Here is a 17,377-nt window from a genome sequence, read left to right on the forward strand (position 1 = left end):
ATGTTCATCACAACGGCATAACAAGAGTCTTCACTAAGCTACATGTTCATCACAACGGCATAACAAGAGTCTTCACCAAGCCCGAAGAGGCTGCAAGCTATGTATTAAAAACACAGAAAACCCCTGAAAGGGTGAAGTCCCTCGACACTAATTTCTGGGATACTGACTGAGTAAACAGGGTTTATTCATAAACGGTGACGTATTCATTTGTTTTCCAACAACGGAGAGGGCTATTAGTTAAGTCTGACTATTGATAGCTTGCTAGCGTAGTATTGGGTCTCTGCTAGCCATCATGAACGGCAGTTCTCATTTACGTGATATGGGGAGAACAGTGCTTCATTTGGGGAAACAGTGGGGAGGGCAGGTATCTCTGGGGAAGTAGTGGGGAGAGCAGGTTTCTCTGGGGAAGTAGTGGGGAGGGCAGGTTTCTCTGGGGAAACAGTGGGGAGAGCAGGTTTCTCTGGGGAAGCAGTGGGGAGAGCAGGTTTCTCTGGGGAAACAGTGGGGAGGGCAGGTTTCTCTGGGGAAGCAGTGGGGAGAGCAGGTTTCTCTGGGGAAACAGTGGGGAGAGCAGGTTTCTCTGGGGAAGCAGTGGGGAGAGCAGGTTTCTCTGGGGAAGCAGTGGGGAGAGCAGGTTTCTCTGGGGAAGCAGTGGGGAGAGCAGGTTTCTCTGGGGAAGCAGTGGGGAGAGCAGGTTTCTCTGGGGAAGCAGTGGGGAGAGCAGGTTTCTCTGGGGGAATAGTGGGGAGAGCAGGAATCTCTGGGGGAACAGTGGGGAGAGCAGGTTTCTCTGGGGAAACAGTGGGGAGAGCAGGCTTCTCTGGGGGTCTGTTCCTGTGTTCGGTTTTTGTTTTCTGCTGCCAGACAAGTTCTATTTGAATTAATACGTGCATGTTTAACATGTTTTATTTTAAATGCTCTTGCATATAAATGTCAGGAAACGATCTTGGGAATCAGTCAGATGTATAAGGTGTCACATTAGTCTTGTGGATTGTGCATGTTTCTGGCACTCGCGTAAAAGAGGTATTCTATTTAAGCACTTGAAATCACATGGTGCTGACATAACCCAAATGCATTTCTCAAATTGATGAATCTCCTCCAAGGCAAGTGGTATTGTTATTGTCTTTTGTAAAAAACATTATTTTCAGGTTTCGTCCTTGTCTACAGGACCCACAAGGTACATCATAGTATCAGGGAACATTAACTCTTTCCCTGTCACCTTATTGAACGTCTATGCCCCAAACACTGACGACCCACGTTTCTTTCGTAATGTTTTTGACTCCCAGATCTTAGTACAACTAATCTAATAATCGAAGGCGGTTTTAATTGTTATCTTGATCCGTATCTTGGCAGACTGTCTAAACAAACTCCACCAAATATCACCTCTGTCCAGGTTCTGAATAATCTAATCAAATCCAGGAATCACGTGGACATCTGGAGACTGCAACATCCCACATTAATCTAGTGGACATCTGGAGACTGCAACATCCCACATTAATCTAGAGGACATCTGGAGACTGCAAAATCCCACATTAATCTAGTGGACATCTGGAGACTGCAACATCCCACAGGAATCTAGTGTACATCTGAAGACTGCAACCTCCCACATTAATCTAGTGGACATCTGGAGACAGCAAAATACCACAGGAATCTAGTGAACATCTGGAGACTGCAACATCCCACATTAATCTAGTGGACATCTGGAGACTGCAACATCCCACATTAATCTAGTGGACATCTGGAGACTGCAACATCCCACAGGAATCTAGTGAACATCTGGAGACTGCAACATCCCACAGGAATCTAGTGAACATCTGGAGACTGCAACATCCCACAGGAATCTAGTGAACATCTGGAGACTGCAACATCCCACACAAATCTTATGGACATCTGGAGACTGCAACATCCCACAGGAATGTAGTGGACATCTGGATACAACATTCTGATGTATCAGCCTTCTTTGATTATTCCATCAGCCTGGCTTCTAGTTCTGATGTATCAGCCTCCTTTGATTCTATCAGCCTGGCTTCTAGTTCTGATGTATCAGCCTCTTTTGATTCCATCAGCCTGGTTTCTAGTTCTGATGTATCAGCCTCCTTTGATTCTATCAGCCTGGCTTATAGTTCTGATGTATCAGCCTCCTTTGATTCTATCAGCTTGGCTTCTAGTTCTGATGTATCAGCCTCCTTTGATTCCATCTGCCTGGCTTCTAGTTCTGATGTATCAGCCTCCTTTGATTCTATCACCCTGGCTTCTAGTTCTGATGTATCAGCCTCCTTTGATTCTATCACCCTGGCTTCTAGTTCTGATGTATCAGCCTCCTTTGATTCCATCACCCTGGCTTCTAGTTCTGATGTATCAGCCTCCTTTGATTCCATCAGCCTGGCTTCTAGTTCTGATGTATCAGCCTTCTTTGATTCCATCAGCCTGGCTTCCAGTTCTGATATTTCAGCCTTCTTTGACTCCATCAGCCTGGCTTCCAGTTCTGATATTTCAGCCTTCTTTGACTCCATCAGCCTGGCTTCCAGTTCTGATATTTCAGCCTTCTTTGACTCCATCAGCCTGGCTTCCAGTTCTGATATTTCAGCCTTCTTTGACTCCATCAGCCTGGCTTCCAGTTCTGATATTTCAGCCTTCTTTGACTCCATCAGCCTGGCTTCCAGTTCTGATATTTCAGCCTTCTTTGACTCCATCAGCCTGGCTTCCAGTTCTGATATTTCAGCCTTCTTTGACTCCATCAGCCTGGCTTCTAGTTCTGATGTATCAGCCTCCTTTGATTCTATCAGCTTGGCTTCTAGTTCTGATGTATCAGCCTACTTTGATTCCATCTGCCTGGCTTCTAGTTCTGATGTATCAGCCTCCTTTGATTCTATCACCCTGGCTTCTAGTTCTGATGTATCAGCCTCCTTTGATTCCATCACCCTGGCTTCTAGTTCTGATGTATCAGCCTCCTTTGATTCCATCAGCCTGGCTTCTAGTTCTGATGTATCAGCCTCCTTTGATTCCATCAGCTTGGCTTCTAGTTCTGATGTATCAGCCTTCTTTGATTCCATCAGCCTGGCTTCCAGTTCTGATATTTCAGCCTTCTTTGACTCCATCAGCCTGGCTTCCAGTTCTGATATTTCAGCCTTCTTTGACTCCATCAGCCTGGCTTCCAGTTCTGATATTTCAGCCTTCTTTGACTCCATCAGCCTGGCTTCCAGTTCTGATATTTCAGCCTTCTTTGACTCCATCAGCCTGGCTTCCAGTTCTGATATTTCAGCCTTCTTTGACTCCATCAGCCTGGCTTCCAGTTCTGATATTTCAGCCTTCTTTGACTCCATCAGCCTGCCAAAACTTGATGACAACTCAATTATCTCAACAGAGGAATTAATCCAGGCAATGAAAGTTTTCCCCACCTGGGAAGAAATCTCAAGGAAAGTGTCAGCTTAGCCCTACCCACCTTTAAGCATTAATACTGGGCTGCAAATGCCAGGGCATCAACATACTGGCAACTGGGTTTCCCTGATAAATTGTACACTGTTGCCCCCCTGTGGCTAAATATGGAAGTCAAGTCTGTAACAAATTCCTCTCCTCCAGCTTTGCTTTTCTCCAAAGCAAAATGCCCAAACAAACTGACAGGCAACAACTTTGTTTTGAGAAATTCTTTAAGAATTTGAAACCAGATTTAAGCCTGTTTATAAGGTGTCTGATACCTCTGTATACACCCCGATATGCTCTCCAAAGCACACATATCCCTGGGTCGCTCCTCTTTTCAGTTCCCTGCAGCTAGCGACTGGAACGAGCTGTAAAAAACACTCAAACTTCACAGTTTTATCTCCATCTCTTCATTCAAAGTCTCATTCATGGACACTCTTACTGACAATTGTGGCTGCTTCGCGTGGTGTACTGTTGTTTCTACCTTCTTTCCCTTTGTGCTGTTGTCGGTGCCCAATAATGTTTGTACCATGTTTTGCGTTGCTACCATGTTGTGCTGCTACCATGTTGTGTTGCTACCATGCTGTGTTGTTGTCTTAGGTCTCTCTTTATGTAGTGTTGTGGTGTCTCTCTTGTCGTGATGTGTGTTATGGCTGGCTCCTGCCACGGAGCCAGCCATGGAGCCTGCCACAGAGCCAGCCGCGGAGCCTGCCATGGAGCCTGCCACGCCGCCAGCCACAGAGCTAGCCACGGATTCGCCAAGCATCTGCCCTTCCATTCCAGACACTTAGTGGACCACATGGGGATCACATGAGGGATAACAATGCCATGCACTTTCCGTTCCCTTTCCCTTCCCAGCCGGGCCAGTTGGAGATAACATGATTTATCTATCTGGAAAGCATTTTAAACCTCTCCACAGGTCAGACTACAATACCATAGGTGCCTAACAGTCACTATTACTGCAACAAACACACTCAACAGGTTTTGACTCTCCCTCTCTCTCTCTCTCCACCACACCTGCTGTGTCGACCTCTGAGTGCTCGGCTATGAAAAGCCAACTGACATTTACTCCTGGGGTACTGACCTGGTGCACCCTCTACAACCACTGTGATTACTGTTTGATCCTGCTGGTCATCTATGAACGTTTGAACGTTTGAACATCTTGAAGAACAATCTGGCCTTAATGGCCATGTACTCTTATAATCTCCACCCAGCACAGCAATAAGAAGACTGGCCACCCCTCAGAGCCTGGTTCCTCTCTAGGTTTCTTCCTAGGTTTCTGTCTTTCTAGGGAGTTTTTCCTAGCCACTGTGCCTCTACATGTGCGTTGCTTGTTGTTTTGGGTTCTAGGCTGGGTTTCTGTACAGCACTTTGTGACATCTGCTAACGTAAACAGGGCTTTATAAATACAAATATATATATAAATATAAATTTGATTGATTGAATTCCACAGAATGACTCAGGATAACTCAATAAAATCTTTCACATTCAATAAAACGTAAACGTTTATTAATTAATTTCTCAAGACAAAATTTAATGCATGCACAAGTGATACAAATGTATCTGGTTTGCCAGTGTTGGGGTGGTAAGTCTTGTCCTTTGACTACTGTGTCTCTGACACCTCCGGGTTGCGTAGCTTGTTGATGACCTCCGTCAGCATGCGGTTGCAGAGGGCAGCGTACGGATTCAGAACCACTACCTGTTGCCGGGCGAACTCACTGCCCAGGGTGGCTGCCCTCTCAAAGTCCTCCCGGGCCTTATCATCCTGGCAGGCCAGCCTCAGCAGCAGGCCTCTCTGGACCAGAGCCTGACACGCTGTACGCCCTACACCCCCACTCAGAGCGATGGCACGCTCCAGGTCCTCTAGGGCTCCTGGAGGAATACAGAACCCACAGATTATGCAAACGGCGAGAACAAGTGTTTGTATGTAGACTTTAACAGGGTTACTTTCAAGGACATGTGGTTTTAAAATGAAAATGTGGTTGATATGATCACAAATATCCCCAAACATTTATATTAGGTAGAACACTGTCACCGCATGTGGGTGATTTCAGAGACATATTTCATAACGTACTGAACTGTAAATTATGTAGATTGTAAACCACAATGGAAAACTGCATAGTGGGTGATATGAAAGTGAAAGTATGGTGACTGGCCCTTCTATAGTGCCTTGTAAAAGTATTCACCCCCTTGGCGTTTTTCCTATTTTGTTGCATTACAACCTGTAATATAAATAGATTTTTATTTGGATTTCATGTAATGGACATACACAAAATAGTCCAAATTGGTGAAGTGAAAAAAAAAAAATGCATTCACCCCTTGAAGCCCCTAAATAAGATCTGGTGCAACCAATTACCTTCAGAAGTCACATAATTAGTTAAATAAAGTCCACCTGTGTGCAATCTAAGTGTCACATGATCTGTCACATGATCTCAGTATATATACACCTGTTCTGAAAGGCCCCAGAGTCTGGGGCCTTTCTGGGGACTTTCAGAAGCGGCACCATGAAGACCAAGGACTTCTCCACTAAGCAAAGGGCACCACCAAGCAAGCGGCACCATGAAGACCAAGGACTTCTCCAAACAGGTCAGGGACAAAGCTGTGGAGAAGTACAGATCAGGATTGGGTTATAAAAAAATATCAGAAACTTTGAACATCCCACGGAGCACCATTAAATCCATAAAAAAATTGAAAGAATATGACACCACATCAAACCTGCCAAGAGAGGGTCGCCCACCAAATCTCACAGACCAGGCAAGGAGGGCATTAGTCAGAGACGCAACAAAGAGACCAAATATAACCCTGAAGGAGCTGCAAAGCTCCACTGCGGAGATTGGAGTATCTGTCCATAGGACCACTTTAAGCCATACACTCCACAGAGCTGAGCTTTACGGAAGAGTGGCCAGAAGAAAGTAAGTAAACATGTTTGGTGTTCCCCAAAAGGTATGTGGGAGACTACCCAAACATATGATCAAGGCAGTTAACCCACTGTTCCTAGGCATTGAAATAAGAATTTGTTCTTAACTGACTTGCCTAGTTAAATAAATGTAAAAAAACAAAAATTTATTTTTTGGGCCATCAAGGAAAATGCTATGTCTGGCGCAAACACAACACCTCTCATCACCCCAGGAATACCACCCCCAAGGTGGAGCATGGTGGTGGCAGCATCATGCTGTGGGGATATTTTTCATCGGCAGGGACTGGGAAACTCGTCAGAAATGAAGGAATGATGGATGGCACTAAATACAGGGAAATTCTTGAGGGAAACCTGTTTCAGTGTTAAAGAGATTTGAGACTGGGACGGAGGTTCACCTTCCAGCAGGACAATGACCCTAAACATACTGCTAAAGCAACACTCGAGTGGTTTAAGGGGAAACATTTACATGTCTTGGAATGGCCTAGTCAAAGCCCAGACCTCAATCCAATTGAGAATCTGTGGTATGACTTAAAGATTTCTGTATACCAGTGGAACCCATCCAACTTGAAGGAGCTGGAGCAGTTTTACCTTGAAGAATGGGGAAAGAATCGTGGTGGCTAGATGTGCCAAGCTTACCCCAAAAGAAAAGGTGGCTCTAAAAAGCATTGACTTTGAGGGGATGAATTGTTATCCAAGCTCAAGTTTTTAGTTTTTCGTCTGATTTCTTGTTTGTTTCACAATAAAAAAAAGTGTGTTGAGTTAATCAAATGATACAAATCCGCCCAAAATCAATTTAATTCCAGGTTGTAAGAAAACAAAATAGAAGAAATGCCAAGGGGGTGAATACTTTCCCAAGCCACTTTATAGGTGTCCTCAGCAGCCTACTACCTTCTGTGTCCTCCTGGAGTCGTCTGGTCTGGGCCCTGTTGTTGTAGCCAGAGGCTCTCTGCGGCAGTGTGTCTATGGCCTGGCTGAACCGTTCCAGAGCTATGGGTAGATCCCCAGCCTCTGCTGCTGCAACCCCCTCCATCTCCAGCTCTTTGACCTGCTGTAGCAGCCCAACCTCAAAGCCACTGTCTGGAGGAGACAGATAAACAGTGTTCTAATGGAATGACGGGTGTTATGGTATAGAAGACTGGACAACAATAACAGTGGTGTCACCAGACATTCATACACACAGGAATAATCCAGTTTTGAAATGACTTTAAGAGGAATATAAATGCTCTGGAGTCAGAATAAACCACATATGTTACAAAATGATGAACATGAAACAGCACATCACCCCAACACACGACAACCACCAACACACACGACAACCACCAACACACAAGACAACCACCAACACACATGATAACTACTAACACACACGACAACCACCAACACACATGACAACCACTAACACACAAGACAACCACCAACACACATGATAACTACTAACACACACGACAACCACCAACATATGACAACCACCAACACACATGATAACTACTAACACACAAGACAACCACCAACACACATGACAACCACCAACACACAAGACAACCACCAACACACACGACAACTACCAACACACAAGACAACCACCAACACACGACAACCACCAACACACATGATAACTACTAACACACAAGACAACCACCAACACACAACAACCACCAACACACATGATAACTACTAACACACAAGACAACCAACAAAATATGACAACCACCAACACACAAGACAACCACCAACAAACGACAACCACCAACACACATGATAAATACTAACACACACAACAACCACCAACACACACAACAACCAACACACGACAACCACCAACACACATGATAACTACTAACACACACAACAACCACCAACACACACAACAAACACCAACACACGACAAACCAACACACGACAACCACCAACACACGACAACCACAACCACCAACACACATGATAACTACTAACACACAAGACAACCACCAACACACGACAACCACCAACACACAAGACAACCACCAACACACAAGACAACCACCAACACACATGATAACTACTAACACACACGACAACCACCAACACACGACAACCACCAACACACGACAACCACCAACACACATGATAAATACTAATACACACAACAACCACCAACACACACAACAACCAACACACGACAACCACCAACACACATGATAACTACTAACACACACAACAACCACCAACACACACAATAGCCACCAACACACACAACAGCCACCAAGACACACAACAGCCACTAACACACACGACAACCACCAACACACACAGCAACCACCAACACACACGACAACCACCAACACACACAGCAACCACCAACACACACAGCAACCACCAACACACACAGCAACCACCAACACACACAGCAACCACCAACACACACAACAACCAACCAACACACACAACAAACACCAACACACATGATAACTACTAACACACATAACTACTAACACACATAACTACTAATACACATGATAACTACTAACACACATGATAACTACTAACACACATAACTACTAACACACATAATAACTACTAACACACATAACTACTAACACACATAACTACTAATACACTTGATAACTACTAACACACATAACTACTAACACATAACTAACTACTAACACACATAACTACTAATACACATGATAACTACTAATACACATAACTACTAACACACATTACTACTAATACACATGATAACTACTAACACACATAACTACTAACACACATAACTACTAACACACATAACTACTAACACACATAACTACTAACACACATGATAACTACTAACACACATGATAACTAATAACACACATGATAACTACTAACACTTAACTACTAACACACATGATAACTACTAACACATAACTACTAACACACATGATAACTACTAACACACATGATAACTACTAACACATAACTACTAACACACATGATAACTACTAACACACATGATAACTACTAACACACATGATAACTACTAACACATAACTAAAACACAAATGATAACTACTAACACACATGATAACTACTAACACATAACTAAAACACACATGATAACTACTAACACACATGAAAACTATTAACATATGAAAACTACTAACACATAACTACTAACACACATGATAATTACTAACATACATGATAACTACTAACACACATGATAACTACTGACACACATGATAACCACTAACACACATGATAACTACTAACACACATAACTACTAACACACATAACTACTAAAACACATGATAACTACTAACATACATGATAACCACCAACATATGACAACCACCAACACACATGATAACTACTAACACACAAGACAACCACCAACACACATGACAACCACCAACACACAAGACAACCACCAACACACACGACAACTACCAACACACAAGACAACCACCAACACACGACAACCACCAACACACATGATAACTACTAACACACAAGACAACCACCAACACACAACAACCACCAACACACATGATAACTACTAACACACAAGACAACCACCAAAATACGACAACCACCAACACACAAGACAACCACCAACAAACGACAACCACCAACACACATGATAACTACGAACACACACGACAACCACCAACACACGACAACCACCAACACACATGATAAATACTACCACACACAACAACCACCAACACACACAACAACCAACACACGACAACCACCAACACACATGATAACTACTAACACACACAACAACCACCAACACACACAACAAACACCAACACACGACAAACCAACACACGACAACCACCAACACACGACAACCACAACCACCAACACACATGATAACTACTAACACACAAGACAACCACCAACACACGACAACCACCAACACACAAGACAACCACCAACACACAAGACAACCACCAACACACATGATAACTACTAACACACACGACAACCACCAACACACGACAACCACCAACACACGACAACCACCAACACACATGATAAATACTAATACACACAACAACCACCAACACACACAACAACCAACACACGACAACCACCAACACACATGATAACTACTAACACACACAACAACCACCAACACACACAACAGCCACCAACACACACAACAGCCACCAAGGCACACAACAGCCACTAACACACACGACAACCACCAACACACACAGCAACCACCAACACACACGACAACCACCAACACACACAGCAACCACCAACACACACAGCAACCACCAACACACACAGCAACCACCAACACACACAGCAACCACCAACACACACAACAACCAACCAACACACACAACAAACACCAACACACATGATAACTACTAACACACATAACTACTAACACACATAACTACTAATACACATGATAACTACTAACACACATGATAACTACTAACACACATAACTACTAACACACATAATAACTACTAACACACATAACTACTAACACACATAACTACTAATACACTTGATAACTACTAACACACATAACTACTAACACATAACTAACTACTAACACACATAACTACTAATACACATGATAACTACTAATACACATAACTACTAACACACATTACTACTAATACACATGCTAACTACTAACACACATAACTACTAACACACATAACTACTAACACACATAACTACTAACACACATAACTACTAACACACATGATAACTACTAACACACATGATAACTAATAACACACATGATAACTACTAACACTTAACTACTAACACACATGATAACTACTAACACATAACTACCAACACACATGATAACTACTAACACACATGATAACTACTAACACATAACTACTAACACACATGATAACTACTAACACACATGATAACTACTAACACACATGATAACTACTAACACATAACTAAAACACAAATGATAACTACTAACACACATGATAACTACTAACACATAACTAAAACACACATGATAACTACTAACACACATGAAAACTATTAACATATGAAAACTACTAACACATAACTACTAACACACATGATAATTACTAACATACATGATAACTACTAACACACATGATAACTACTGACACACATGATAACCACTAACACACATGATAACTACTAACACACATAACTACTAACACACATAACTACTAAAACACATGATAACTACTGACATACATGATAACTACTAACACACATAACTACTAACACACATAACTACTAATACACATGATAACTACTAACACTTAACTACTAAAACACATGATAACTACTAACATACATGATAACTACTAACACACATAACTACTAACACACATAACTACTAACACACATAACTACTAACACACATAACTACTAACACACATAACTACTAACACACATAACTACTAACACACATAACTACTAACACACATGATAACTACTAACACTTAACTACTAACACACATGATAACTACTAACACACATAACTACTAACACACATAACTACTAACACACATGATAACTACTAACACATAACTACTAACACACATGATAACTACTAACACACATGATAACTACTAACACACATAACTACTAACACACATAACTACTAACACACATGATAACTACTAACACATAACTACTAACACACATGATAACTACTAACACACATGATAACTACTAACACATAACTACTAACACACATGATAACTAAAACACACATGATAACTACTAACACATAACTACTAACACACATGATAACTACTAACACACATGATAACTACTAACACTTAACTACTAACACACATGATAACTACTAACCCACATGATAACTACTGACCCACATGATAACTACTGACACACATGATAACTACTAACACATAACTAAAACACAAATGATAACTACTAACACACATGATAACTACTAACACACATGATAACTACTAACACATAACTAAAACACAAATGATAACTACTAACACATGATAACTACTAACACATAACTAAAACACAAATGATGACTATTAACAAACATGAAAACTACTAACACATAACTACTAACACACATGATAATTACTAACATACATGATAACTACTAACACACATGATAACCACTAACACACATGATAACTACTAACACACATGATAACTACTAACACACATAATAACTACTAACACACATAACTACTAACACACATAACTACTAACACACATGATAACTACTAACACACATGATAACTACTAACGCACATACCTACTAACACACATGATAACTACTAACACACATGATAACTACTAACACACATGATAACTACTAACCCACATGATAACTACTGACCCACATGATAACTACTGACCCACATGATAACTACTAACACACATGATAACTACTAACACACATGATAACTACTAACACACATGATAACTACTAACACACATGATAACTACTAACACACATGATAACTACTAACACACATGATAACTGCTAACACACATGATAACTGCTAACACACATGATAACTGCTAACACACATGATAACTACTAAAACACATGATAACTACTAACACACATGAAAACTACTAACACACATGATAACTACTAACACACATGATAACTACTAACACACATGATAACTACTAACACACATGATAACTACTAACACACATGATAACTACTAACACACATGATAACTACTAACACACATGATAACTACTAACACACTTAACTACTAACACACATGATAACTACTAACACACATGATAACTGCTAACACACATGATAACTGCTAACACATATGATAACTACTAACACACATGATAACTACTAACACACATGATAACTACTAACACACATGAAAACTACTAAAACATAACTACTAACACACATGATAACTACTAACACACATGATAACTACTAACACACATGATAACTACTAACACACATGATAACTACTAACACACATGATAACTACTAACACACATGATAACTACTAACACAAATGATAACTACTAATACACATTATAACTACTAACACACATGATAACTACTAACACACATGATAACTACTAACACACATGATAACTACTAACACACATGATAACTACTAACACAACTACTAACACACATGATAACTACTAACACACATGATAACTACTAACACATAACTACTAACACACATGATAACTACTAACACACATGATAACTACTAACACACATAATAACACACATGATAACTACTAACACACATGATAACTACTAACACACATAATAACTACTAACACATAACTACTAACACACATGATAACTACTAACACACATAATAACTACTAACACATAACTACTAACACACATGATAACTACTAACACACATGATAACTACTAACACACATAATAACTACTAACACATAACTACTAACACACATGATAACTACTAACACACATGATAACTACTAACACTTAACTACTAACACACATGATGACTACTAACACACATGATAACTACTAACACACATGATAACTACTAACACACATGATAACTACTGACACACATGATAACCACTAATACACATGATAACTACTAACACATATGTTAACTACTGACACACATGATAACCACTAACACACATGAAAACTACTAACACACATGATAACTACTAACACACATGAAAACCACTAACACACATGAAAACTACTAACACACATGAAAACTACTAACACACATGATAAGTACTAACACGCATGATAACTACTAACACACATGATAACTACTAACAACTAAATCCATTGTAAAAAAAGGTTTTCACCATCGTCTGTCAGTTCCTCCTCTTGGTTTAACCCAGGGACGTCTCCTCATGATAACCACTAATACACATGATAACTACTAACACATATGTTAACTACTGACACACATGATAACCACTAACACACATGAAAACTACTAACACACATGATAACTACTAACACACATGAAAACCACTAACACACATGATAACTACTAACACACATGATAACTACTAACACACATGATAACTACTAACACACATGATAACTGCTAACACACATGATAACTGCTAACACACATGATAACTGCTAACACACATGATAACTACTAACACACATGATAACTACTAACACACATGATAACTACTAACACACACGATAACTACTAACACACATGATAACTACTAACACACTTAACTACTAACACACATGATAACTACTAACACACATGATAACTGCTAACACACATGATAACTGCTAACACATATGATAACTACTAACACACATGATAACTACTAACACACATGATAACTACTAACACACATGAAAACTACTAACACATAACTACTAACACACATGATAACTACTAACACACATGATAACTACTAACACACATGATAACTACTAACACACATGATAACTACTAACACACATGATAACTACTAACACACATGATAACTACTAACACAAATGATAACTACTAATACACATTATAACTACTAATACACATGATAACTACTAACACACATGATAACTACTAACACACATGATAACTACTAACACACATGATAACTACTAACACACAACTACTAACACACATGATAACTACTAACACACATGATAACTACTAACACATAACTACTAACACACATGATAACTACTAACACACATGATAACTACTAACACACATAATAACTACTAACACATAACTACTAACACACATGATAACTACTAACACACATGATAACTACTAACACACATAATAACTACTAACACATAACTACTAACACACATGATAACTACTAACACACATAATAACTACTAACACATAACTACTAACACACATGATAACTACTAACACACATGATAACTACTAACACACATAATAACTACTAACACATAACTACTAACACACATGATAACTACTAACACACATGATAACTACTAACACTTAACTACTAACACACATGATAACTACTAACACACATGATAACTACTAACACACATGATAACTACTAACACACATGATAACTACTGACACACATGATAACCACTAATACACATGATAACTACTAACACATATGTTAACTACTGACACACATGATAACCACTAACACACATGAAAACTACTAACACACATGATAACTACTAACACACATGAAAACCACTAACACACATGAAAACTACTTACACACATGAAAACTACTAACACACATGATAAGTACTAACACGCATGATAACTACTAACACACATGATAACTACTAACAACTAAATCCATTGTAAAAAAAGGTTTTCACCATCGTCTGTCAGTTCCTCCTCTTGGTTTAACCCAGGGACGTCTCCTGGCGGGCTGGTGGGGTTAAAGATGGCCTGAAGTACAGCTCTGTCATGGGCTGAAGCCATTGTTCCAGATGGGTGGAAAGCAGAAGGCAGAGTAGTGGAATTGTGATCCTAAGTGGTGGGAGAGGGGTGCATTTTCTCCTCAAATTCTCACAGATTTCTCCTCAACCAATCGAAGCAGGGGGTGGAAACAGGCAGACTTTGAGATCATTGGGCAGAGAGGACATCTGTATTTGGTTAACTCAGACATAAACTCTGCTGTGAGGGTATACTTTGAAACACTGGACACACGCACACAGAGAAATCCCCACCATGGACTGCCACATGATATTGAGCAACATTGAATGGATATTTTTACGTTTGTTTTCAGTGTATCAGACTAAGCATACTGTATGGCCTTGTTGATTTGAAGAAGTTTATATATTTAAGTTGAAATGGTGCTGCAATAGAGGAGGCAGTGCTCCTGTTACTCTCTCTCTCTCTCACACACACACACACACACACACACACACACACACACACACACACACACACACACACACACACACACACACACACACACACACACACACACACACACACACACACACACACACACACACACACACACAGGTATCTTGTTTGTACAGTCCATCTACACTTCTGTGAGTCTTTATTCATGACTGTAAAGATCAGCCACTTTCAAAATTATAGTGACGTTAAATGTATGAAGTGTATTAAATATGGAGTCTGAAACATTAACAGTTTAGTTACAACATTATTATTGTTCTTCCAGATGCGTTTTCATATTCACAAAGAGACAGACGTCTATATACCTGACCAGACAGGCCTCTATATATCTGACCAGACAGGCCTCTATATATCTGACCAGACAGGCCTCTATATACCTGACCAGACAGGCCTCTATATACCTGACCAGACAAGCCTCTATATACCTGACCAGACAGGCCTCTATATACCTGACCAGACAGGCCTCTATATATCTGACCAGACAGGCCTCTATATATCTGACCAGACAGGCCTCTATATACCTGACCAGACAGGCCTCTATATATCTGACCAGACAGGCCTCTATATATCTGACCAGACAGGCCTCTATATACCTGACCAGACAGGCCTCTATATACCTGACCAGACAGGCCTCTATATATCTGACCAGACAGGCCTCTATATAAATGACCAGACAGGCCTCTATATACCTGACCAGACAGGCCTCTATATAAATGACCAGACAGGCCTCTATATATCTGACCAGACAGAAAGACAGACCTCTATATACTGTATCTGACCAGACAGGCCTCTATATACCTGACCAGACAGGCCTCTATATACCTGACCAGACAGAAAGAAAGGCCTCTATATATCTGACCAGACAGAAAGACGACAGACCTCTATGTACCTGACCAGACAGACCTCTATATACCTGACAGACAGAAAGACAGACCTATATATTCCTGACAGACAGAAATACAGACCTCTATATACCTGACCAGCTACCTTACCTGCCAATCCCCTGACTACAGTAGACAGACCTCTATATACCTGACCAGCCAATGCCCCGACGACAGTAGACAGACCTTTAGCTACCTTACCAGCCAATCCCGTGACTACAGTAGACAGACCTCTATATACCTGACCAGCCAATGCCCTGACGACAGTAGACAGACCTCTATATACCTGACCAGCTACCTTACCAGCCAA

The 17,377-nt window shown here is 40.4% G+C and overlaps 1 protein-coding gene across 2 annotated transcripts; it reads right to left on the reverse strand.

Annotated features, from left to right (window-relative positions):
* Nucleotides 1-4,904: 4,904 nt before the first annotated feature.
* On the reverse strand, nt 4,905-15,828 carry LOC139386231 (tetratricopeptide repeat domain 36). 2 transcript variants are annotated; one of them, XM_071131716.1, is made up of 3 exons: nt 15,634-15,828; nt 7,223-7,411; nt 4,905-5,289 (listed from the first exon to the last, which is right to left on the reverse strand). In XM_071131716.1, exons 1-3 carry the CDS (start codon nt 15,737-15,739, stop codon nt 5,021-5,023), a joined length of 564 nt encoding a protein of 187 aa, XP_070987817.1. In that variant the 5' UTR covers nt 15,740-15,828; the 3' UTR covers nt 4,905-5,020. The 2 variants fall into 2 exon arrangements, with proteins under 2 accessions (XP_070987817.1, XP_070987818.1); XM_071131717.1 differs by lacking the exon at nt 15,634-15,828 and adding an exon at nt 14,139-14,180.
* Between the last annotated feature and the right edge of the window lie 1,549 nt (nt 15,829-17,377).

This window comes from Oncorhynchus clarkii, chromosome 27 (assembly GCF_045791955.1).
Source record: "Oncorhynchus clarkii lewisi isolate Uvic-CL-2024 chromosome 27, UVic_Ocla_1.0, whole genome shotgun sequence".
Lineage (NCBI taxonomy): Eukaryota > Metazoa > Chordata > Actinopteri > Salmoniformes > Salmonidae > Oncorhynchus > Oncorhynchus clarkii.